At 43.4% G+C, this 27,311-nt stretch overlaps 1 protein-coding gene across 13 annotated transcripts in view; it reads right to left on the reverse strand.

Moving 5' to 3' along the window:
- Positions 1-3,200: 3,200 nt before the first annotated feature.
- The window catches only part of dst (dystonin), a 413,393-nt gene continuing 389,282 nt past the window's right edge, over positions 3,201-27,311 (reverse strand). For all 13 annotated transcript variants that reach the window (XM_039739122.1, XM_039739120.1, XM_039739118.1 and 10 more), the window contains 10 exons: positions 26,801-26,902; positions 24,155-24,328; positions 23,623-23,778; positions 20,872-21,069; positions 18,069-18,197; positions 15,742-15,912; positions 14,111-14,266; positions 9,119-9,325; positions 6,960-7,079; positions 3,201-3,443 (listed from right to left, as the gene is read on the reverse strand). In XM_039739122.1, the coding sequence (XP_039595056.1) occupies positions 3,216-3,443; positions 6,960-7,079; positions 9,119-9,325; positions 14,111-14,266; positions 15,742-15,912; positions 18,069-18,197; positions 20,872-21,069; positions 23,623-23,778; positions 24,155-24,328; positions 26,801-26,902 (1,641 nt within the window). In that variant the 3' untranslated portion in view covers positions 3,201-3,215. The remainder of the gene's footprint in view (positions 3,444-6,959; positions 7,080-9,118; positions 9,326-14,110; positions 14,267-15,741; positions 15,913-18,068; positions 18,198-20,871; positions 21,070-23,622; positions 23,779-24,154; positions 24,329-26,800; positions 26,903-27,311) is intronic.

Below are 27,311 nucleotides of genomic sequence, written 5' to 3' on the forward strand. Positions count from 1 at the left end.
GTTCATAAGCTTGTCATGACCACCAGGCCAACTTACCTGTATTCTTGACCCCATGCTTTCTTTTTTGGTTATGGCTGCTTTGCCTTTTCTTCTCACTTTTATTACCAGTATCATCGATAAATCTCTTTATACTGGCTTGAACCCTGCCAGCCTAAAGATGGCTGCCACTGTTTGTCCCAAAAGTCACCCTCTGGTCTGAGGTAAACAATGTGGAAAAAAAGTGGAGTACGGTGTAACACCCTTATCCTTAATTTCCATTTCAGAGCCAGACAGCTGTACCCGCGGCTTCCGTGTGTGGCAGAAGTTCTTTAGTAGGCATGTAGGCCAAGTGCCAGGAAAGTGGAAAATCCCTTGGCGATCTTGGCTTTCGATTCTCTGATTGCCCCGCGGGTCTTGTTCGCTCGGTCTCTGTGATTATTCTGGCTTTGACCCCTTTCTGTCCTTCACTATGTTTAGCCGCATGTTTGTGTCTCCTGGGGCCTCATTTATAAAGCTTGCTTATGCACAAGAAGAGGCCTGAAATATGCGTAACCATAATTTTTAAAAAAAAAAGGTTGATATTTATAAAAAAAAAATCTCGATGGGGGATCATGGGTATATTGACGGCAACTCTGACCTGTGCGTGTACAACATTTTGGAGCAACTGGGAAATGACGACACCTTTGAACAAGCCAGCTAAATAAAGACTCACCTGTATAATAATCCATATAATTGTGCCGTCAGTAGAATGCGTTGACGTGACATATTAAACCTCAGAAGTGATGACTAGGATGTATTTTAGTTCTCTTTTACAAGGGACAATGCTGCGAGTTTTCACCGAAGAACCTATTGGTTTGTCGTCAGCTGAATATCGGCTATTAGGTGCCACTTCTCAGGTCACTGGCTGACAGGTCAGGAATATCTCAGCCAAGCTTCTCTCCGTCATGCCCGCTGTACAGTAAGCCATTAACAGACTGGCAAGGCGCTAATCCACTTTTCGTGTGGTGAGGGGGTACATACTGTGATGGACAGCACAACTGTGCAGGCGTCCCAGTCAGGGTGGGTTCTGATCCCTTACCCGTAGGATGGAAGAGCAAGGGGAGACAACTTAGCAAGGCTGCAAGCCCCCCACCCTCAAAACAATAGAATGCAGCTTCCTCAGGTGACTCTACCAGTATGGACACTGGCAAGGCACGCTGGGAAATGGAGTCCGATAGAGCAGCCTTGTCATGTCCCATGGGTGCCTCCAGGGGGTGCTGCAGGGATATGTGATCCTTACACTCTGAGACATCCAATTGACCCTCAAATACTTCCATCAGGCTATGCCCTGGCACTAGAAGTACTCCTGGGCCTAAGATAAAAGGAACTGCCCTGCCACATCCAAGTCGGAGTTGGGAAGGAGGACAAAGCTCACCTGGAGGTATGCAGGAGAGCACAGAATGAGATAAAGAGGTATTGTGTGCATTGGAGACCATTGTGAAGATTTAGATTTAGTTAAAAATAAATACATTTTTATGAACCTGGGACTTGTGTCTGTGTGGTGGTGTCTGAGATTTGGAGTGCTGCAATGCCCCCCATCAGTCGTAGTACATGAAACATAACATGTTGTTATCAACATAAAAAGGCAACTGGCAGCCATCTCTGGTTCTCCTAACGTAATCTGAACACCTGACTGCACCCATACTGCAATAAGGGCACCTAGCGAGAATCAAGCTGCTTTTGTTAACCATAGGCTGTTACATTCCATTAATACACAAGTCATATGTGATGCCAAGATGAATCTGACTAATGTTGTGGCTTGTTGGCCTGGTTGATTCATTTATTTTGAGGCAAAAGTGGTTTTTACAGACATGACGGTGCTGCACATGGTGACTGGCTGAACCCCTTAGTGTTTCAACATGGCCAGCACTATTTATTGTATCACGTCACTACATGTGCCAGGGAATAGTGGCTACCTGCTCAGATGCTGGCATCTTATGCCCTTTCCTGACCCCCAGTATGCAGAAGACAGGTGCTATTATGGCCCGCTTGATTTTGTCCTCTTAGTTGTAAGAGTAAAAGAGAAGGTCCACAGGATGGTAGTGAGACCAGCTATGTTATATGGGCTGGAGACGGTGGCACAGGGGACAGAGCTGGAGGTGGCAGAGGTAAAGATGTTAAGATTTGCATTGGGTGTGACGAGGTTGGACAGGATTAGAAATGAGGACATTAGAGGGTCAGCTCAGGTGGGACGGTTGGGCGATAAAGTCAGAGAGGCGAGATTGCGTTGGTTTGGACATATGAGGAGGAGAAATGCTGAGTATACTGGGAGAAGGATACTAAGGATAGAACTGCCTAACGGGAGCGGCTGAAAGAAGAAGAAGTTGTAGAGCACAGCCAGAAACTCTTGAATGCAGGGGGCGGGGTCTTGACACATCAGGCGAGAGGCTGCTCTGCCAGCCAATGAAGTCCTGCAGCATCGTGATTACATATGTATGAGGTTGATTTCGTTAACATACGCACATTTACAAGGTGAGTGCAATTTATAACGCGTATGGCAGGTTTTATAAATCAGATTTTTTTTGATGTGTACATATTTTCGCAATCAAATCCATGCAAAGTTTTATTAATGAGACACCTGGTTATCTCCACTCACTATAATATGTCTCACCCCAGCCACTGAGCGAGTGAAAAACATCAGAACATGATTTTAAAATGTATTTTGGGGATTAGCCACAATTTTGATTTTGAGGGACACCTAAGGGTTAATTTAGGGGGTCCCAGACCCCACAAGAAGCCTTGTATTTCACACCTTTGGTCTGTCATCTGTCTTTTCTTTGACTCCCATTTCAATTTTTCAACCATTTAATTTCTTGTAAATATAAACTGAATTTTGAAAGTTCTCACTATATGAGTGGTGGCTCTTAGTGTAGGGTTCTGTGTTGGCAATCAGAAAGTTGCCAGTTCAAATCCTGTAAATGCCAGAAGTAACTCTTAACCTGCAATTGCTGCTTCCTGGGTATTACATTAATCTGCAAGCAGGTCCTCCAACTTGGGGGCTGGTGGCAGGATTAGCCCTCCAGCCACCGTAAAAAACCTCCCACTGTTCCATTCCATTCAAACTCATGTGGTGCTGAGGTGTCACCCGCTGTACTCGGGTCCCAATCCAGGTAGTTGGTCATGTGGTGGGTGCGGCAACGCGCTATCAGTGCCTGCTCCCAACCAAACTATACGAGAAGAAGGTAACAGCAGTTTACTCATTTACAGCTCTTACTATGAATAACCTCGGCCTGAATCACAAATCGCTCCACGCACCTTTCCACAGATTTCCCACACACCGTGTCCCACTTGTCTCTCAGTTCGCTTAGCATGTCATCCAGTTTCTGGTTGTCGTCATTCAGGGAGGTCTTTTCCTTTAACGATCGGCCCGAACGGAGGGTCGTGTCGTACATGGAATGCTTGGCTCCGAGGGCCTTCTGAAACTCCTGTATTTCAAAGAAAATGGAAGCATAAGGATAAAGTTAAAGGTGCAGCGGTGTTTTGCATGGCAACAAATTAAATGGAACAAGACTTTCTTAAAAAACATTTTGGAAATATTTTCACAAGGAAGAATGAAGTGAGTTGATTCTTATATAGTGCCATTCGCTAAAGACAGGCTCAATGTATTTAATCACATTTATAGGTTTAATACTAGAAAGAGAAATGTACAGAACCATACAACATTCACATGCATAAGCATATCCAGTATATCCAGTACCCAGGGTGTGATGTTTCATGTGTGCCCACTAGGACAGTCATAGAAGATGCCAGCCTGCTCCACCATTCTGAAGTCGCCCAGCCAAAATTAAGCCGACTCTACCTGCCTCTCCATTCTCTACAACTCCCACTTTTCTGTCCATTAAAGAAGATGCCCGTTGCCTCTTATGACCAGGAGTTGAAAGTTCACACCATCTTTGGAAGTACTTAGTGTAGCGATCAGTACAGCCAACCTCCACTGACATTGTGACTGCCACAAACAGGTGCATTTGCTCCTGGCACCAATGTAAAATAATATACAGTACTATCCATCTTAATTAAAGGACAAGTGTCTGTGTGTCTATCCAGCTTTCCAACAGATGGCGCATTACATTCTTTTATGAATCCTGTACCAAATGTTACGTGACAGAGGCATCACAACCGGATTGACAAAACAACAATTTCTTGCATAACCCAAAATCACATAAGGGATGCCTGAATGGACCTTAACTGGCTTTGCTTTTTGACAGACCCCCAAACCTTGCCCTTGTCTTAACTCTTATCTCACTTAACAACAGTTCAAGTTGGATCGACCGGCAAATAGTTGAAGTGGCAGAACTTTTGTGGACATTGTAATGGACCTTGCAGGCAAAAGGGTGACATACCCCAATTTAGTTGTCAGTCTAAATCGCCTTCCCAATGCTCGGGAGATCTTGGTGGTGACCAACAGAATGTGATTGTGAGTACGTGTGGGCAAAATGAGGTGGCTGGCATTCATTGTCTGTGATTGGGTCAAGAGCGCAACGCTACATGAGGACCTTGGAGTAGAGACTCTGGATCATTCTGGCCACTACCTTGTAACCGACCCTGGAGGTAAAGACAAAACTAAGACCCTCGACAAAGCTCTCAACTTACATGTCAGTTTAAAATCACTAGCTCACCTTGGCAGTGACCACCAAAAATTAGATTGTGAGTACAAGTGGTCAAAATGAGGTGTCTGGGCTCACTCTCACAGTTCTTAAATCCTTACACTGGCTCCCCGTTAAGTTTAGGGCAGATTTCAAAATCCTCCATTTAACATATAAAGCCTTAAATGGCAGAGGTCCGGCTTACTTGTCTGAACTTACCATGACTTACAAACCTGAGCGCACATTAAGATCTCAAGATGCCGGTCTGCTTATGTTACTCAGGATTAATAAAATAACAATGAGAGGTCAAGCTTTTAGCTACAGGGCCCCTAAACTGCGGACTGGTCTGCCTGCTACTATAAGAGATGCCCCTTCGGTCTCAGCTTTCAAATCTCACTACTTCAGTTTAGCACACCCTGACTAGAGCTGCTGATTAACTTTACAGACTGCATCTCAGTCGTTAGTCATTAACACTTAAACATAAGTAATATGATTGTTATAATTTGTTACTAACCCTCACCTATTCTGTTTCTCTTCTCGGTACTCAAATGTGGCACTTGGTGCCACGGCCCACCTGCCAAGCTGTTTTGCCAGCCTAAGGTAAAGTCATATCTGATGGAAGATCGCAGGAATCGTGGGGTAGAAGGGTCCTATCATCAGATTGGCTGGCCCTGAGCTGATTCAGCTGTGGAATGGCCAGTGTGGGGAGGCAGCTTGATGGCCGAGGTCTCCAGGACTCTGAATAAATCCAAATCGTATTATGGGATATCATCTACTATTAAATTCTGCTCCATACTTGTAATTTTTTACTTTTATACTGTATTGAGGATTGCTTGTGTTTTGTTCTGTGTATTTTATTGTATTGTCCCACCTTTTTCTGACACCCATTACACGCCCAACCTACCTGGAAAGGGGTCTCTCTTTGAGCTGCCTTTCCCGAGGTTTCTTCCAATTTTTTCCCCAACCAAGGGTTTTTTTGGGAGTTTTTCTTTTTCTTCTTAGAGAGTTAAGGCTGGGGGGATGTTAACAGGAAGGGCCTGTTAAAGCCCATTGTGGCACTCCTTGTATGATTTTGGGCTATACAACAATAAAGTGTATTGTATTGTACACTTCATGGAGCTCAGCAGTACTGAAGAACACTTGAGAAGAACCGCTGCTTCTTGAGATGGAGAGGAGTCTGCTGAGGTGGCTTGGGCAGACAGAATATACTCAGGGTGCCTAACAGGGAAGGAAGGAAGGAAGGAAGGAAGGAAGGAAGGAAGGATATGCGGTACACTTAGGACACAATGATTGCAATGGCCTGGGAGCATCTAGAAGTTTACCACGAGCAGATGGAAGGAGCTCCTGAGAACATGTTGGCCTGCTGAGTAGCAGGCCACCGGTCACACATGCATATCACCTTCAGGGCTCATCTGAGGTATGTAACACCACTCTGGGATGTCAGGGGGGCTACATCACTAACTCTCTTTCCCTCCACAGTGCCAAGAAGATGCCCAATGAGACCAAGTGACTCCATCCTCTCTGGTCAGACCAATATAAATCCCAGACACCCCAGAAGGAGGAATCCTTCTTTTGAACCAAGCAGACTGCTGGACGGAGCTCCTCCAAATGAGATCGATGATGATGATGGTCAGAGTGCAGGGTCAGTTATTGTATAGCACCCCTAGAGCAATTTTCCAAATACAGACCCACTTAAGAGAGCCATATAACCCTAACGCGTGTGGCCATTTTTTTTTTGATATTCTTGGTTTTGGAAAACTTTGATGTGCCAACGTGTTAGTTAAATGGGGTGACCTAGTTGGCACCCCAAAATTTTTTTCTAGAGCTGGCAATTCCCTCACCTGATGACGCACCTCAGCAATCAGCAGGATAAGCGGAGCGAGTGTGAAGTGAACTGAAGTAAATGTATGAAGCATTTTATCGTCAGTTGTTTATCAGTAATGTCAACAGGCTGAAGTATGCGCAAAAACTGTTTCTAAAAACAAAATACAGGAGACATTTTCCAAACTGTCCTTTTGCAACACTGATGAAGCACACGAAAAGAAAAAGATGAAGAACTTGCATCGTAGTGACAGACAAACATTATATACAGAGACTTTTGGCATCTGCGGCACCCCATAAATTAAAAGAGTTCAGTTTTCTCTAAATCAGGCTGGGGCCCACAAAGTGTGCAGAAATCAAATTTCAAACTTATTGCTTAAAATGTCTATGACATGACAGCACTGAAGTAGATACAGCCGTGATTGGCTCATCCGTCTTTATGATCCACGGCATAAGCCAACAATTTCAGCGCTGAGAAAGAACAAAAATAGGAATCCTATCAGCGGCTTAGTGCGTAGAAGGATTCAGATTTATTACCTTGTGCTGTGCCAGCTGCAATTTAATCTTGTCTGGATCGTTTGCAATTTCCAGCTCAGAGTCCAGAGCCTTTTCAGATTCCTCCAGCCACTCCATCAGTTTGTTCCAGGCTTCACTGAACTATTTGAAAAATAAGAAAAGCAAAGAAATGTCAGTTTACTCATGAAACGGGGCAGCTTTCTTTCTTCCTTTCTTTCTTCACAAGGATTTTAACAAACTGCAGGTACAACGGAGCAGCGCATGCTCCCATGGACCTGAAAGATCGACGGCCAAAGTGGTGAGCTCATTACAAGGTGCAAGAAGTCTGCGTCTTTGGCCAGATTGCTGCCCTTGTACCAGTCTGCCCATCGTCATGTCTCCACTTCTGTCAACTGACTCATTTCTCCTGCTGTCACCCACAAACTTAATGAAGGTGTTACAGTAGGACGTAGTCATATACTGTACCTCTGACTACAAATATAACAGCAGGTCAAGTCCCCTGCAGAAAGTCTCAGCTGATTTGGCACTAATGAGGTGTATAGAGGATGAGGCAGAGGAGAGGAGTCAGGGGGAGAACTTTGAGAATTGTCTGCAACTCAACATCAGCAAAACCAAAGAACTGCTTATTGACTTTCACAACACCAAACAGCATCCATATTCAGTCATTATTCAAGGATTGCATGTAGAGGTGGTCCACTCCTACAAGTACTTGGGGGTCCACATCAGTGACAGGTTAGACACGGAGGAACTACAGAAGCCAGTTGATCCTTAAGACACTGTGGTCCTTTAATGTGGGAAGTGACATTCTTAACATTTTCTACAACTCTGTGATGGTCAATGTGGTGTGCTGGACTGGTAACATCACCTCAAGTGAGGCCCACCAAATCAACAAGCTAATTAGAAGGGCAGGCTCCGTTATGGGGCACACTCTGGACCTCCTGGAGGTTGTAAAGGAGGAAAGAATGAAAACAAAACTGAGTGACATTATGAACAACGCTGCACATCCTCTCTGTGACACACCAACACTGAGGACCTGCAGCCAATGACTTACTCAGTAAAAGTGTGTGAAGAAACACGACTGGGGGTCCTTCATCCCAACAGCAATCCACATGTAGAGCCCCTCACTGGGTCTGGGACTGTCAATGCAGAGGCTTTTTTTCTTTTTAATTTTCTTCATTTTTAGTTTGTCTGATGTGTGTGTACATATATTTATTTATCTATCTATTTATGTATTTATTTAAAGAGTGTCTGTAAAAAGTCAAACTTTTCCTTAGGGACAAATAAAGTTCTATCAATCAATTATATAGTGCCTTTCATATCTATCTATTTGTTATACAGTGCCTTTCATGTCTATCTATCCATCATTTAATCTATGTATCCATTGATAATATAATGCCTTTTCTATCTATCTATCTATTATATAGTGCCTTTCATATCTATCTATATATCTATCTATATAGTGCCATTCATATCTATCATTCATTATATAGTGCCTTTCATATCTATATATCTATTATATAGTGCCTTTCATATCTATATATCTATCATATAGTGCCATTCATATCCAACTATCATATAGTGCATTCATATCTATGATTCATTATATAGTGTCTTTCATATCTATCTATCTATCTATCTATCTTGCCTACTACACTAAAGTTAATATCTATCTATCTATTATGTAGTGTCTTTCTTGTAGTGTTTTGTCCAGTGAGGGCTGGGTGGTCTCGTGGCCTTGGAGCCCCTGCAGATTTTGTTTTTTTCTCCAGCCCTCTGGAGTTTTACTTTGATTTTTCTGTCCTCCTGGCCATCAGACCTTATTTTATTCTTTGTTACTTAGTATTGCCTAATCTTATTTTTCTTTTTTTTATGTAGCACTTTGAGCTACATAATTTGTAAGAAAATGTGCTAAAGAAATAAATATTGTTGTTGTTGTTTCAGGCCAATCTATTTATTAACCATTCTATTTGTTATATAGTGCCTTTCTTATCTATCTATTAAACTACATTCATGTGTCTGCTAAGTGAACAGAAGTGTGCCGAGTACGTTTAGCGTGATGATGATGGTGCTGGAGATGTTGTTTCCAACGCGGACCGTTAATTCCTGCTCTTACAATACACAGACACACACAGTATATATGCACTCACACTTAAAATTCTACAGAGAGCCTTTCCACCAACCTGCTTAGCCCGCTTCCTCGCGTCGTCTAGGGTGCGGCCCCTCTCCACAGACCGCTGGACCACTTTCTCCCACCGACTTTGCACACTAATCAGGAGATTCTTAATGAGGACGACATCTTGCTTCTGACTGAAGTATTTCAGATGTGTTCCAGTTTTGTCCAGCTCTATTATTTGATCACGATGAGAATTCACTTCTGTGACAAAGACCTACAAGAGATGACACATCAGAAAATGTTCTCATGGTGTAACATTCTGCTGAATTCAAGTAGGTTAGTTGACCATTTTCCATTTTTGCTAATTTACTTCATCAAAGACACAGATGTAAATACGTGTTGTGAAGTATCCTCTCGCTCAAAGTCAATCTGAATGAGCAAATTCAGTCATTGAGTTTGAGCTCAAAGTTTCTCTTTTGAATAAAGGCGGACTGTTTTGAAAATTTTGCAGTGCATTATACATGGGAGTTTTTGAAATTGGAAATAAAATGGAACTTTCCCAACTACTCTTCCTGAAGATTAAGTTTAAACTGAAATGAAATTCAGTCCACTGGGAGCTCAGTTGTTTTAATGCGGACACATTGACAGATATGGCGATGACAATTGGAGCGCATGTATGTAATAAAGACATTAAACATTAAAGTCTGACAGATGTTAGGCATTTTTTTCTTCCACTTTATTACTGCTTAGTTTTGCAAAGGGAAAAAGTATATTATTAAAAATGAAAAACTTAAATCTCTCCTTCATATGAGCATTCAGACTTTTATTTTGGTACTTTGTAGAAGTCCCTTTGGTTGCAAATCCAGCTTCGAGTCTTCTTGGCTAAGTCTCTACTAGCTTTGCACACCTGAATTTGCTCAGTTTCTCCCACTCTTCCTGGCAGATCCTCTCAGGCTCCTTCAGACTGGATGGGGGTTTGCGTCTGTAAACTGCCATCTTCAGGTCTCTCCACACGTGTTCAATGGGGTTTAGGTCTGCGGCGGCCTTGACTGGGCCACTCAAAGACTTGTCCCAAAGCCACTCCAGGGTTGTCTTGGCTGTATGTGTCAGGTTGTTATTGCACTTGAAAGGAGAACAGTCAACCCAGGCTGAGGTGCCGTCCACTCTGGAGCAGGAATTTAGAACAATCTAGATGAGAACAGGCCATTCAGCCCAACAAATCTCGCCAGTCCTGTCCACTTATTTCTTCCAAAAAAACAAGTCGAGTTTTGAAAGTCCCTAACGTCTTCCTGACACCACACTACTTGGTCACTTATTCCAACTGTCTATCGTTCTTTGTGTAAAGAAAAACTTTGTAATGTTTGTATGAAATTTAACAAGTTCCCAACTGTGTCCCCGTGTTCTTGATGATCTCATTTTAAAGTCACCGTCTCGATCCACTGGACTAATTCCCTTCATCATTTTAAACACTTCAGTCAGGTATCCTCTTCATCTCCATCAGGCTCAGCTCTTCTAATATTTCCTCATAACTCAGCCCCTGTAGCCCTGAATCAGCCCAGTTGTTCTTCTCTGGACTTCTTCTAGTGCTGCTATGGCTTTATGGAGACCCAAACTGCACCCAGGACTCCAGATGAGGCCTCACCCGTGTGTTATAAAGCTTGAGCAGAACCTCCTGTGACTTGTACTCCACACGTCAAGGCGCTATATAACCTGACAGTCTGTTAGCTTTCTTAATGGCTTCTGAACAGTGTCTGGAGGTCGATAGCTTAGAGTCCACTATGACACCTAAATCCTTCTCATAAGGTGGACTCTCGATTTTCAGACCCCCATTGTTTATTTAAACCTCACATTTTTACTTCCTGTGTGTAATTCTTGACATTAAATTTCATTGTCCTCAAATCTGCCCAAGTCTGTATGCTATCCCAGTCCTTCAGATTCCAAATTATCTGCTAATCCACCTATCTTGGTATCATCTGCACACTTAACCAGCTTGTTACTTATATTCCTATCTAAATCACTTATATATATTAAAAATAGAAGCGGCCCCAGCACTGACCCCTGCTGGCCACCACTCGGCCAATTCTGATAAGGTTTCTTGCACCATCTCACCCTGTTTCCTGTGTCTGAGCCAATTCTGCACCCACCTCACCCTGAAGTGCCACTTCTTTTAGTTTGATGCCCGCCTTCTCATGTCGCACCTCATCAAATGCTTTCTGAAAGTCCCGATCAATAATCTTATCTGCTCCACTCTGCTCGTATCCTTTTGTTGGCTCCTCATAGATTTCCAGAATGTTAGTAAAACGCGGCCTCCCTCTTCTGACCCAAAGCTGACTGTTCCTAATAACTTCTGTCCTTGCCAGGTGTTGTCCAATCTTCTCCTTAATAATCCATCCATCCATCCATTTTCTAACCCGCTGAATCCGAATAGGGTCACGGGGGTCTGCTGGAGCCAATCCCAGCCAACACAGGGCACAAGGCAGGAACCAATCCTGGGCAGGGTGCCAACCCACCGCAGGACACACACAAACACACCCACACACCAAGCACACACTAGGGCCAATTTAGAATCGCCAATCCACCTAACCTGCATGTCTTTGGATTGTGGGAGGAAACCGAGCGCCCGGAGGAAACCCACGCAGACACGGGAGAACATGCAAACTCCACGCAGGGAGGACCCGGGAAGTGAACCCGGGTCTCCTAACTGCGAGGCAGCAGCGCTACCACTGCGCCACCGTGCCGCCCCCTCCTTAATAATTCCTTCCATTAATTTTTCTGTGATGCATGTTAAGCTCACTGGCCTCTAGTTGCTTGGATCTGCCCTGCCACCTCTTTTATATAACATGATGATATTTGCCATCTTCTCCCCAGTGTGCAGTGACTTCCTTTCTTCAAGGACCTCTTTCTACTCCAAGGGCATTCATCTTTCCTTTTCTCCTGACCAGTCTTCCTGTCCCTGCCACTGAGAAGAACCCAACAGTATGACGCTGCCCCCACCATATTCCATTCGGCCAGTGATGAGCAGTTCCAGGTCTTTGCCAGATATATCACTTTGAGTTCTGCACAAAGACTTTAATTTTTGTCTTCTCAGGCCACAGAATCTTTCTCCTCAGGTCCTCAGAATCCTTTAAATGCCATTTGGTAGACTCCTAGCAGGTTGACATATGCCTTTAAACTCAAGAGTGTTTCCCTTCTACCTACTCTACCATAAACGGCTGATTAGCGGAGTGCTGCTGAGATGGCCGCCCTTCACACAGGTTCTCCTACTTCAGCAGAGGACTCCATTGGGTTCATAGGTCACATCCCTGACTAAGGCCATTCTTAGCTGCTTTCTCAGTTTGACCTGATGGTTAACTCTAGGAAAAGTTCTCGCGGTTCCAAACTTCTTCCATTTTTGGAATCCTTGAGACAAACTCAAAGCTTTACAAATGGCTTGATCCCCTTGCCCTGAACTGTGCCTGACCACCATTTGATCACGGAGGTCTAACTGAGAGTTCCTTGGAGTTCGTATTTCAGTTTCTGTCCTGACGTGCAGTGTGACTTGTAGGACCTTCTATACACAGGTACTTGTGCGCCCTTTCTCAACGATGTCCAATTAATTCAGTTTGCCACAGGAGGGCACCAATTAAGTTCTAGAAACATCTGAAGGAGAACGAAAGCAAACAGGAGGCACCTGAGCACAATCTGGAGGGCCGTACCAAGGGGTCTGAAAACCTCTAGGAATGAGAGATTTCAGCTTTTGGTTTGTAATAAATTCACAAATCTTTCGGAAGACATGTTTTCACTTTGCCATGATGGGTTATAGAGTGTAGACTGATGGGCAATAACGGCAAATTTCTCCATTTAAGGTGAAATTGACATCACAATAAAGTGGCAGAACGTGAAGGAGGTCTGGAGACTTTCTGAATCGGCTGCATTTGCGCTGTGAGTCGCCTCCATAAATACAGAAAGCCAAAGTCCCTTGCTTTTAGGGACACACAGTGGTGGCGACTGACGCTCGACCCATGGGACCCAAACCTCAAATATGTTTCAGGTATCTCACTGAGTTTGTGGAAATAAAAATGTAGAAGCAATGCAGCCTTTTGAGAAAGCAATAATCATGTTTATTAACGGGGGGCAAATCTACCATCAGGGCATTCTGGGTTGCCCGTGTTGGCAAAGGGGACTTTTCACCAATCAAACCCCCCCATCTCGATGAAATAATTAAATCTTCATATGAGAAAGTGACCAAAGGGGGAACCCGATGCACACTCTCGATGAAACGATTGAGTCTCTGTGTGCCAACATCGAGATTGGGAAATACCACGCTGCATTACATGACCCGGTGTCCGCACACACTGCATGGTGTGGCAGACGGCCAAAGTCCTTACCCAGCTGGGATGTCTGTGAAGTGGAAGGACGGGGGAGACAGCATGTACAGGGTGGCAGCCCCCCTGGGTTGAAGCAGGGCCTCAGATTCCCACAGGGCACCATGGGACATGGAATTCTGTGAGTCAACCCTGTTGGGCTCTGTGGGTGCGTCCAGGAGCTGCTATGGGGATTGCGGAGCCTTACATTATCAGACTCCCATCTCACCTGGAAGTGCTTCCGTTGACCCATTAGCATTGTGACCCCCGGGTGCAGCCTGCATTAGAGGAGCCAGAGTTGGAAGGAAGGTGACAAAGCTTACTGTAGGAGGAGTAGAGGAGGACAGAGGCAGAGAGAGAGACAGAAGGAAGAGAGAAGAAAAAAAGACAAAGGACTGAGCGCTGATTTGTGCTCTGTAACTGTGGCTGAATTGTGGGAAACGCTTAAGGAAGAGTTCCCCATGAAACAATAAAACCTGTGTGATGTGCTGGACTTGTGCCTTGCGTTTAGGGAGCTGCAGCACCTCCTACAGGCCACAATGGTTAAAAGAAGGATCAACTCTCTGTTAAGGAGCTAAGTCACCGGAGCGGCCTGTTGGGGGGGGGTCTTAAACACTATTATACTCTATGAGAGTTTACACTACATATGCAATGTGTCTGACAGACAGCTAACAGATTAGTACAGAAGGCTATAAAAAATAAAAATAAAAGTCAACCTTGTGCTCATCGATCTGAAAGAGGATGGTATCCATGATGAGACTCGGTGACGTGGCCATGGTAAGAGTTTGTTCCGCCTGAGTCAGCCAGTTGATGAAGTCCTGCAAGGAGTTGTGGAATTCTGTGGCCAAGGTCAGGGCCTCCTCGAGTTTCACCTAAAAAAAAATGAAACAAAGACACATGGGCTAGGAATTCTGTTTCGTGTTACAGAAGACGGCTTCCTGGAAGGCTCACAACACAAGATTAGGGCCTTCCAGAACTGCAGGTCTCTGGCACATTCACTTTATTTTATGTATTTACTAGGGGACTTTGCTCACCAACCCCTTAACCCCTCTTAACCCATTAACGTCTCTGCCACTCGTGTTGTGAAGAGGGGGGCTGAATGCACCTCAAGGAGACGCGATCACTCCTCCAAGACCCCCTCTTAAACGGTGATACCATGGGAAATAAATACAGTTTTTTTTTTTACCTCCTCTTTGCTCGATCAGCTGCTGCCATGCCATGTCATCTGCATCTCGCATGGCACTTCAAACATTTAAAAACCTGCACAGCAGCTGTCCTCTTGTCTCACTGCCTTGTCTCTCTTCTCCCCCAGACATCCTCAAACACTATTTGATCTCTTTTCGCTGTTCCATTATTTCACTAAGTAATATTTTACGTTTGTTTGCGGTAATGCGATCTTTACTCTCATTTCTGTGAACTTTTTGAATTTTCCTATTTCCGTTATCTCTAACCTGCTCTGCATGTGTATCACGGGATTTTCTTCCAAAGGTTGTAAGTATGATGTGACTTGACCATCTCGCGGGACGTGAAAGTGACTCTCTGTCTCTCTTCCAAAGATCACGTCTCGTCGCAGGAACAAAGTCTCATATCGTCACAAGATTTATTTTTTTTATAATAGAGAGATTTCCTTTTTTTTTCCAGAACTGCTTGTGGTGTTGGACGTGTGGAAACAGAGGCCACTTATGACCGTTTACTAAAGACTGTCAAAAGAGTAAGGACATGTCACTCGTATCTTTCATACTTTCCTTTTGGTACTGAAGCACACCACCCTTTAGTGTGCCCACCATTAGTGCCATCATGAATGTTGAACCTAAACTTACTATACAAACAGAATTAAATTAAAAAAATAAATCTTAATAACATTGAGCGATTGCAGTGTTTCCTCTCCAGGACAACCCTGGATTCAGCATCGGTGCAGAATCAGGCCCTTAACCCTTTCGGCCCTGACATCCTATAACTAGTACACATATATGCAGCCGTTTTTGTAAAGCACAGGTGTGTTTGCAGCTGTTGAAAGCGGGCATGCTACTGTTAGCACAGACTGGAGAGACTGGCATACTGTCCGTGAGACACGGACATGAAAATGGACGCTTCTGGACTGTGCACACCACTTTCAGTTTTATTTCCTCAAAGAAGACTGAAGAATTGTATAATAATAGTGATCACTTCTTTGTTTTTTTTTTTTCATTTTTGAGCTTCCTAGACACTCCAAAGGCAGAATATCTCACAAAATGTTTTTTCCCATAAAACCAGAATTTCCAGGGCTGAAAGGGTTAAAGAGGCCTTAAGTGACAATTCCCAGACTGACTGACTGTGAAGGTGCGGACCACAACGACAGCCGTCTTACCTTTCTTTCCGTCATTTTCGCTTGTACGGATTCCCATTTCTCCCGCAGGTTCAGCAGGTCTTGTTGGGTGTTGCTGTCGTGGCTCTCCGGGCATATCGCGATCAGTTGCTCCCCTTTCGCCATCAGCTTTTTGTAAAGCTCTTCCTTCAACTCAAACACCCCGCAGAGTTCCTAAGGAGATAAGCCGGGGGGGGGTCAATCAGTGAATATCATGAAGACAACACAAAGATGCATAAAGAGGGATATTCTGGCAAATAAAACTAAGGCCACAGGTCACTTCATTGAACTTGTAAGAGCCACTGCTAGTTATTTAAGTTCTATTAAATGTTTGCCTATATATTAGTGCCTAGTCGAACTGAATTGGTATATCCTAACTGTTTCTTGTCCCTCTGACTACAGATTAGTCTCAGTTAGTGACCTGCCTTGTCGTGTGTATGGCATGGAGGGCACACGCTTTAGCGTGCCCGCTAGTGTTTAAAGCTACGTGCAACACCGTATGTTTACAGCGTACTGAAGGTGAAGTAAAGCATCTTTAAGTATAGAAACACCTGAAGTTTAACAAGAAAAGCGAAGCTTTTTTCCCAATTTTTTGGCCTTTTATTCTACGTGTGTAACAACTTTTTTTCTTTATTCTTGTGTGGACTGTTTGCCTTGAATTTTCACTAAATCTTTCGGACAGAGAGATTTCTTTTGGCACCCATGCTTGATCCTGCCTTACTCGCCAGCAGCTACACAACTCTTTCCTCACCAACTTAGGGCTTCTACCAGGTGACATAAAGTTCACTCTGAGAGTTTCCCACTCACGAAGTCTCACTTGATTAACCCGGACACAGCACACATACAACTGCAAGATATGACAAGACACAAGAGAAATCTGCGGGTCCACTGATTCATTATTAAGCAATAGAGGACAAAATGTCATTTTGTAAACGTAAGTGGGCTGGAGTGGACAAATCTTTTTGAACTTCAGACTGTTGCTATAAGTCATTGTGTAACCTGCTATGTCCTGAATAGGGATTTGGGGTACTGGAGCCTACCCCAGCCAGCATAGGGCACAAGGCAGGGAACAATCCCTAGACAAGGCACCACCAGTCCATTACAGGGTAAACACCTACACACTGTGGCCACCAGGGGGCGCTCCAACTCCCCAAACCTGACACCAGTAGACACAGCCACAAGTCCAGCACACAGCAAAGCTTTTTATTCACCTGAAGGGTGGCACGGTGGCACAGTGGGTAGCGCTGCTGCCTCGCAGTAAGGAGACCCAGGTTTGCTTCCCGGTTCTTCCCTGCGTGGAGTTTGCATGTTCTCCCAGTGTCTGTGTGGGTTTCCTCCCACAGTCCAAAGACATGCAGGTTAGGTGAACTGGTGATCCTAAATTGTGTGTGTGCGCCCTGCCCGGGGATTTGTTCCTGCCTTACGACCTGTGTTGGCTGCAATTGGCTCCAGCAGACCCCCATGACCTTGTGTTAGGATGTAGTGGGTTGGATAATGACTGACTGACTTCCCTGAAGCGTCAGCACAACAATAAGCACAAAGCACAGCAACACTCTGTCTTTGTCTCCTCTTCTTCTGTTCTCTTTCTCTCTGCCTCCGCTCCTCCCAGCAAGCTTCATCTTCTCTCTCCCGACTCTGGCTACCAGAGCAGTGGCTCCTTTTATGTAATCCCATGGAGTACTTCCCGTGTCCCTTAGGCTTGGTCCGGCAGCACTTCCGGGTAAGGTGGGAGTCCAATGAAGCTGGGCTCTGCAGTCCCTGCAACACCCCCTCCAACAGAGCTGAGACACTAAATTCCAAGTCCCAGGGTGCCCTGTTGGAATTTAGGGTGCTATGGCAACCCAGGGGGACTGCCAACCACCAACTGACGTGGGGGTTTTTGGGGATAATGCCCTGAGCACACTTTCCCCCCAAGTCCTTCCATTAAGAAGGGGTTCCGGCCAGGCAAGGGCGCTGGCTGTCCGCCACACCATATACTTGGATTTCAGAATGTATATCTCTTTTTGTTTTTTAAGGAACAAAGTGGTTTTATTAATTGAGATTACTATGTGAAGAGTCCATTCAAGGAGCAGACATATGAATCACATGCATGTTACTTTCGGGGAACTGAGGACGCCTCCAGACACGCAGCTGCCTTCATCCTCCCTGACTTGCACTAATCCATTCGAAACTGTCAGTATGCCTTTAATGCCGCCGGCTCCAAGTTCAATAGGGAGCAATTTCACAATGTCATTTTCTTTTCACACTTCTCGGGATCTGAATAGACGTATCTGCGGTCTTTACAAGTCTACCATCTGTAAGAAAACCTTTTGTTATCGTGAAACACATACCAGATGGACATTAAGCTGCTCTCTGGCTGTTTCTGGTAAACCTCCAACTCCCTTTGATGCCAGCAGCTGACGCTCGGTCTCCTTCAGCCAGTGCTGCATATCTTCAATTTCGCCATGGAAACCTTGAGCCTGAAGTGTATACACAGAAAAAGAGCCGATTGTGAGAATAATTCAACAAAATAAAAATCTGAGATTGGGATGGCATTGAGGCGACTGCTTAGGAAGAGCCCATGCAATGGAATGTGGAAAGAAAATCTGCAAGGATGCAAAGAAATCGAAATGCACTTTAAGTGCCACCAGTCCAAAGTTTTACAACACCTCCGTTTGTTTCTGTTTTAATCAGTTGAAATGCATTGAATGACCTAAAAAGGACGAAAAGGTAAGCAATAAACTGCCAGAGGTTTAAATCTAAAGTTTAGGCTAGCAAAAACCGAAAAAAATAATGAAATATAAGAATATTACAAATAATGGGCCTTCTTCAGGGAACAACTAAGAGGTTACAACGTACAGATTCTGCAGCAATTCCAGCAAATGAAGCTTTGCAAGTTGAAGCAAACAATTTACACAAGTGTCCCAACCCCTGCTGATTACTTACTTAAAGGAGAGTTGACCCAGACTGTGTTACTACACCCCCTGAAGTACAACTTGGACAACATTCCAGTGATAGTGTCAAGAAAATGGCAATTAACAAATAAAAAGTTTAATGAAATCAAGGCATAGAACAAATAAACAATGGAAAATTAAAAAAAAAAAGTCAAGGATTCATTATTCAAATTTTGGATTCATCAAAGTATCCCGCACTTTTTTCTGATATAACAGCCAATCACAGACATGGCCTTCTTTCTATAAGGGAAGTCAAATATCGATCAGGAAGTTCTTCCCAACACTACTGCAGACGTTCCCATAAATGTGTTGCACTTGTAGGTTTGCTTTCCTTTTACTCTTCTGTTCAGTTCATCCCAAACTAACTCAATGGGGTTTAAGTCTGGAGACTGTGCTGGCCATTCCATGTTTTGAGGTGTACCTTCTTGTTCTTTTCTTTTAACGTAGTCCTCACATGGCCTCAAGGTGTGTTTTGGCTCATTGTCTTGCTGTAAGATGAACCCCCACCTACAAAATGGCCTACTAGGCGCAGATCTGAAGGTATGGCATGGTGCTGCCAAATGCTGTGGTAACCTTTGTGATTCAGAATGCCAGTCACTCCATGCAAGTCACCAACTCTGCCTCCAGCAAAAGGACCTCAGACCATCACGTATTCCTTCATGTTTGACAGTTGGTGTCACACACTGAATAACCATCCTGTCACTAACTCGGCCAGCGTGATGAACCAAATATTTTAAAATTTGGATTTATCAGGCCATAAGACTTTCTTCCAGTCTACTGTAGTGCACAGCTGACATTTCAAGGCCTTATCTTCCTTACGTCCTGCCACTCGCCCTGTCAAACCTGCAGCACAAAGTCTCCTCTTGACAGTAGAAACTGAGATTTTCTTTTATCGATCACCATTAAGCTACGCTTGAGGCTGTTGTGCTGTGAGGAGCCTGTGATCAAACAAGCTGGTGACCCTCAGAAACTCATCTTCTGATTGGCTGGTGACTTTTGGTCTGCCAGATCTCGTCCTATCAGAGTTTCTTCCAGTTTCCAACTGCCTTTGGATTGTGTAGGACACCACTGGACTTTCTTTAGCAATTTTTCTCGATACGAAAGGCCTACAAGTCTAAGGGGTAGTAATGCTCTGTCTCATTTTGTTTGTTAATTGCTGTTTTCTTGACATTATCACTAGAATATTGTCCAAGTTGTAATTTAAGGGGTGTAGTAACACAGTCTGGGCCAACTCTGTTTTGAGATACACAGAGGATTTTTAAGTAATCAACAGAAGTTGGGACACCTGTGCAAATTGTTTGCTTCAACTTGCAAAGCTTCATTTACTCGAACTGCTGCAGAACATCTTTAGGTTGTAACCTGTTAATTCCTCCTTGATGAAGGCCCATTTGTAATATTCTAATATTTCATTATGTTTTCAATTTTTGCTAACCTAAACTTTAAATTTAAACCTCTGGCAATTTATTTCTTACCTTTTTTCCATTTTAGGTCATTCATTTGTCACACACGTGTGAGTAGGAGGCAGCTAAAGGGCTTAAGTAATGGAAATACCACATCCAACCAGGGAGTGGTGGGGTGCACTGACTGTCCTTCTCAGTTCCCTGCAGACCTTTCCCGAGAAATCCTGCCAGGTTTTGGCGCCTCTGAAGACATCACTTCCGACCCCTAAACGACACCACCTCCGCTTCCGGAGCCTTTGATGACGCCACTTCCGGGCCCATTTGATGATGTCACTTCCGGTCCCGGCCCCTTTTCATGATGACACTTCCTATACGGGACTTTAAAGCCGCCATCTTACCACCAACGAATCAGTTCTGTTTTGGACTCAGTCCTGTGAACAACTCTGTTCTTTTCAAAAATCCTCTTGCAGCCAGGGATATTATATGGGTGGCTGCTCCAAACCTTTTTACCATGTCTGGTCTGTGTTTCTATCACACATTGCATTTCAACTAATTACATCTGAAGAAAATCTGGAAACAATGAGGTGTTTTGAAACTTCTGACTGGTAGTGTAAGTAAAATAAACTTTGCAAAAGATCACACCAGGAGCTCGCCATATCATCATCTGCCTCACACAAAACCGTTTCACCATTCAGAATCATTAAAACAGACATCAATGTCGAAGGCTTCTATGGAGTGGACCCCTGAACAGTGTGCAGGATGAACCTCGTCACGTCCCCCACTTCTTGTCCCAGATATACCTGCAGTAGGGCGCTGTCCAGTTGCTGTCTCCGCTGCTCTGTTTTTTCCAGAATCTTCTCCCACCTCTGCTTTAAACTTTCAAGCTTATTCTGCAGGTTGCTGGCTTCTTCCCCGGCGCTCGACTCAATGAGATCGTTTCCTGCGATGTTGACCGCTTCCACGGTGGTTTTGTGTGCCAGCACATCGTTTTGGAGGACCTGTGGTATACAGGACAACATGTACAATTAAACTGAGGTAGAAAGAAGTTGGAAAAACGTTAAATGGGGTTTGGTGCTTGTATAAAGATTACAGAAAGAGTAGATTCATTTATTAAAAATTAAATATTCCCAATGCGTAATTACGTAAAAGAGCTTGCATTATTTTCCCCTAATAAGTTTTTTTTTTGGGTGTTCTTGTCTTCTTAGAGAGTCAAGGCTGGGGGCGTTGTCAAAAAACAAGGCCCATTGAGCCATCCTTTGTGTTGTTTTTGAGCCATACAAGAAGTTGTTGATAAGGCCTTAGATGGAACATCTGAAATTGAAGAGCAATATCACACTGTTGTATGCTTGACATGGCAATTATCCTGACAGACGAGGGGGTCATGTGTCAGCAAATCACTGAATTTCATTTAAAATGCAATTTCAGAAGAATCGTTTCGCCCAGCACTGTTCAAAGAAGTAGCTTTCGCTAGAGATCTTTAGTTAAATAATAAATGACACACAAAGAATTAACACGTGAAAACACTTCCAGACATGGATGAGTCAAATGCCTTACATCTTGTATGAACGACACAATTTCTACTGCAAGAAAAATTCAATTTACTTCTCAATTGTTTTAGTGGGGCAAATTACCGGGTTTCCTTAAAAAATTCAACTTCGCCAGCTTTGTTTCGCTCAACGCTACATAGAGATATCCTGTTTTATATGAAAGGGCCACTCATGCAAAGCTAGAGTGAAATCGAGCAGAAACTGAGACAAAGCTGTGAGAGGACTAAGAGTGGGAATGGCTCAGCTCATCTTTCTGAGAGTCTCAACCTCGATGGTGGACGGGTACAATTCCTGCTGCAACAACAACAGAAGGCCAACCTTAAACTGCCGTACTATTACATGTTCTCATAATTTACAAAAAAAAAAAAAATATCATCTTGAAAATGTCATCTCTAAACGCCATAGTTATAAGTGGAGCTTTACCATATGAATAGCATTAGGAATATCAACATGGAATTAATTTTATTATCTCAAGGCATAGCGTGAGCTACCACAGCTCTGCTGATGACATACAACTGTATTTATCAATAGCACCTGATGACCCCGACTCTCTTGGTTCACTGACCGCCAATGTCTTACTGGTGTTTCTGAGTGGATGAGTAGTAACGTTTTCAAACTAAATAAGGAGAATATAGAAATCTTAGTGATTGGCAAAAATGGATATAATAAGGGTATTAGAAATAAACTTGATCCATTAGGCTTAAAAGTCAAGACGGAGGTAAAGAATTTAGGGGTCATTATTGACCCTGACCTGAATTTTAAATCACATGTTAATCAGATTACTAGGACAGTACTTTTTCACTTAAGAAATATAGCAAAAGTTAGACCTCTTATAACTTTGCAAGATGCTGAAAAACGAGTGTTTTCAGTCGACGAGATTACTGTAACGCACTCCTTTCAGGACCACCCAAAAAAGACATCAATTGACTGCAACGAGTGCAGAATGGAGCTGCTAGAATCTTAACTAGGAAAAGAAAATCTGAGCACACCACACTAGTCTTAGCGTCACTACATTGGTTACCTGTGCCATTTAGAATTGACTTTAAAATAATGCTTACGACTGGCAAAGCCTTCAATAATCTCGCTCCATCTTATATTTCAGAATGCCCGTCACTGTCACCTTACACTCCAAATCATAATCTCAGATCTTCAAATGAAGGTCTGCTTAGAATTCCAAGAGCTAAACTTCAAAGAAGTGGTGAGTCAGCCTTCTGATGTTAGGCATCTAAAATCTGGAATAGCTGATCGATAGAAACTTACCAGGCTGATACAGTGGAGCCTTTAAAAAACTGCTAAAGATGCATTACTGTAACATGGCTTTCTCAGAGCTTCATTTTAGTGTTTCCCTGATATTCTGTATATGAATTTATTTATCGTTTTCATCATGGCTCCACAATCCATACTTACCCCTACTTTCTCTGCTGTTGTTTTTTCGGTTTTTTGTTTTGCCCATCCGTGCCACCACCACCTGATCAGGGCATCATGCTGTCCCTACATTGATGGATTGAACGCCAGATGTCCACATGACTATTATCGTCTAATTCTTCCATGTGACGCCTGAAAACCATGAGGACTGATTGAGATCATTTATGTTAGGTAGAATTTCTAGTGGGGGCTGGCCAGGTGGTCTTGTGGCCTTAGAACCCCTGCAGATTTTTTTTTTTCTCCAGCCGTCTGGAGTTTTTTTGTTTGTTTTTTCTGTCCTCCCTGGCCATCGGACCTTACTTTTATTCTTTGTTAATTAGTCTTCCCTAATTCTATTTTCTTATTTATTTTGTCTTTTTTCTCTTTCTTCATCCTGTAAAGCACTTTGAGCTCCATCATTTGTATGAAAACGTGCGATAGAAATAAACGTTGTTGTTTATGGACAAGCCGGTTCAGAAGACTTCTCCTACGCTGCTGAGGTTCCCATTCCAAAGAGCTAAAATGTTTGTCTTTCACTTACATCAAATACAAATGAAGACTTCCATAACAGTTTCTAGAAAAATGAGGCCCAAGACATACGTGATGTTTTGCAAGTTCGATTTCGATGGCCTTCGGGTCGCCCGTTGTTTTCTTCTGTTCATTCAGCAGCTCCTCGGTGTGCGTCATCCATGTCAGCAGTTCGTCCAGAGCATGCTGAAACTGTCCCAGGGCGAGCAGAGCATCCTCCAGTTTGTGCTGTGAGAAAAATAAGAGGAAAAGACACAACGCTATGGACACTGATGCACATTATGATATCACTAAATAAGTCGAAATGCAATATACAGTACGGCAAATTCACAAATTTAAGGAGAAGACAAATCATTTTGTGACGATTTTGTCTGAGGTGGTGGTACAGCTGTTTCCCATGCACGAGCGGACACACGGTGGGTCTGTGGTCCCAGCAGTAACCTTTCCACCTTCATCACTCAGTTTCTCTTCTTGTATTCCGGGAGCAAACAAATTGGCCAATCTGCTCTCACTTTACACCAAAGAAGAGCAGAGAGCTGTGAACGCTGATCCACTTTTTATGGGCTGAAGGTGTGCGGATGGCACCAAGACCGCTGAAGCTTACCTGTCGATTGACGATTTTTTCATCCAGGTTGTCCCATAGCAGCTTGAGCTCAGTAAAAGGGTCCTGGATGGCGTGTTTGTCATCCTCCTCCACAACCTTTTTCAGCAAGAGCTCTGCCTGATGATTGAGCTTCTCCATTTCTATCTGGAGCTGGTAGGCTTCTGCCTTAAATTCCTATTGGACAAAAATTACAATTAATGCCAAGGAAGGTCACCCTCGTAATCCTCATAAGATCTCAACTATTGAACATGTATACTGCATGTTGTATGACAAGCAAGGCTGGTCAAACCATTAGGTGACATAGGTGGCCGTCTAGGGCACCGTCACCCAAAGGGGGCGTACCCCAGACAATGAGGGTTCCATATGGGCTTCAACTGTCACTGATGATATGTATACTTTTTATTTACATGTATTTTTATTGTATTTTGTCAACTGTGAATAGATATGCAAGATTCATGGTATTTGTGAGCATAAACTTGACTCTATCAATACACAGCACTTCGGACCCCCATCACTTTTTTTTTCACATTTTGTTGTGTTGCAGCCTTGTGCTGAAATCATTTCAATTCATTTCTTCTTTCATCAAACAATGGGCAGTATCTCAGAATGAGAAAGCGAAAGCTGCATGATAGGAATATTTGCAAATTTATTAAAGACTAGTTGTCCGAGGGCTCTGTTCGGCCCCCCACTCCTGACGTCACACCCCCATTTGAGAGAAGCAAGCAAATTCTAGAAAAAAAACACAATATAAAATCCGTTAAGTAGTACTCTCGTGGAAAGCGGACAGACATTGAGACAGACAGACAGATGTTGGATTTTATATAGATGGAGATAAAAAACCGAACTATCACATTGACTCAAGTATTCAGGCCCTTTGCTATGACACTTGACATCTGGCTCAGGTACATCGCATTATGTTGATCTTCATTGAGATGTTCCTACACCTCACTTGGAGTCCATCTCCATTGGACTGAGTAGGAAAGGCACACACACATCTGTCTATAGAAGGTCCCACAGGTGAGAAAAAAACAAGCCATGAGGCCCAAGGAGTTCCCTGCAGAGCTTAGCGGTGTGATTGTGTGGACGCACAGATCTGGGGAAGGCTACAAAAAACATTCCTGCATCATTGGAAGTTCCCAAGAGGACAGTAGCCTCCATAATTATTAAATGAAAGAAGTTTGGAACAACCTCAACGCTTACTAAAGAAGAAGGGCCTCAGTAAGACAAGTGACCAAAAACCTGACAACCGCTTAGTTTGAGCTCCACAGAACCAGCGTGGATTTGGGAGAAATTTCTAGAAGGTCAACCATCACCGCAACTCTCCACTGAACTGGGACAGCTGGGCTAAACAAACAAGCCTGATGGACTGAATGGTCTCTTCTCATCTGTCAAATTTCTTATGTTCTTATGTCCTAATCTGGGCATTGCGGCCTAAGAAAGTCTTCTTGGAGTTTAAAAAAAGCCACCTAAAGGACCCTCGGACTGTGAGAAACAAGGATATCTGGTCTGGTAAAACCAAGATTGAAATTCTGGTCACAATTCTAAGTGTCATCTCTGGGAGAAACAGGGCACCACTTAGCACCTGTGCAACACCATCCAACAGTAAAGCTTGGTGAAGGCAGCGTCATGCTGTGGAGTTTTTCATCAGTTGCAGGGACTTCCAAGATAGGGTAGAGGAAATGCAGAATGGGGAAAAGTGCAAAGATATCCTCAATGAAAATCTGCTCCTGAGTGCTCTGAACCTCAGACTGGTCAACTCTAAGCCTCACTTGTAGAGAAAACAGACACTGTTCATCACCTGCACCACTTCAACACTGAAACATGGTGGTGGTCAAATCAGGAACTGAGATACTACTGAGGGTCGAGGGAAAGCTAAATGGAACAAAGTACAGAAATATCTTTAATTATAACCTGCTTAGAGCATGAATGACCTCAGACTGTGCCAAACATTCAGCTTCCAACAGGACAACGACCCCAAGCACAAAGCAAAGACAACACAGGAGTGGCTTAGGGATAACTTTGGGAATGTCCATGAGTGATTCAGCCAGAGGAAGGACTTGAATCCAATCAAACATCTCCGAAGTTAATGGAAAATAGCCGCCCATTGGTGGTCTTCATCCAACCTATCAGAGGATCTGCTGAGAAGAATGGCAGAAAACCCCCACATGCAGGTGTGTGAAGCTTCTCACCATAGACCCAAGAAGACGCCAGGATGAAATCGCTGCTTCAATAGAGTGCTGAGTACAGGGGTTGGGATACTTGTGTTGATGTGTTATTACACTCTTTTATTTTTAATACATTTGCAAAAGTTTCTACAATACTGTTTATGTTTTGTTATTTTGGTGTATGAGATATAGATTTAGGGAAAAATTACATTTAAATAATTTTAGCTTGAGGCTGCAACATAGAAAAACGTGAAAAAAGTGAAGGGGTCTGAATACTTTTTGAACCCACTATATCTATCTATCTATCTATCTATCTATCTATCTATCTATCAATTATATAGTGCCTTTCATATCTATCTATCGATCTATCTATCTATCTATCTAGTGCCTTTCATATCTATCTGATTGCTGTGTATTTTATAAAGGTTGATGTAAAGTGCAATGCAACACATTAAAAAATGGATGATATTAAATGACATACCTTAAGTTCCACAATTTGTTGCTTGACGGTCTCAAGATCAGTACCAACCGGTGACATTGAATCAATTTTCCCTTCCAAAATGTCCACCCAGTCAAACATTCCCTATAAAGCACAAAAGAAAATGAAATGTACTGGTGAGTGTTGTTCTGTATGGGTTACCAGCAGAGCTCATCCCAGTGCGGCCTACAACTCTGAGGTTTCCAGCTTCTCAGTGTATTCACAAAATGTGCTTCTTAATTTACCCTGTTTAACTTTTTTTTTTTTTTGCATTCCTCATACCCTACACTTCAACATTATACTGGACGTATGCCCACTACTAAATGTGTCATCCACACTGGGCCCCTTCTTTATGATCTTTGGCAAGCCTGCAAAGTCACAGGATTTTCCAACTAGTGAGCAGTCCTTTTAAGGATAGAGAGCCACCTCAAAGAGCTATGAAAAGAGCAGAGAATCTATCCATTGTGGTGCTTGTTGCCAATGCTACATTGGTGTCAGAAGTGGGATGAGAAGA

This window comes from Polypterus senegalus, chromosome 16, assembly GCF_016835505.1.
Source record: "Polypterus senegalus isolate Bchr_013 chromosome 16, ASM1683550v1, whole genome shotgun sequence".
In the NCBI taxonomy this organism is placed as follows: Eukaryota; Metazoa; Chordata; class Cladistia; order Polypteriformes; family Polypteridae; genus Polypterus; species Polypterus senegalus.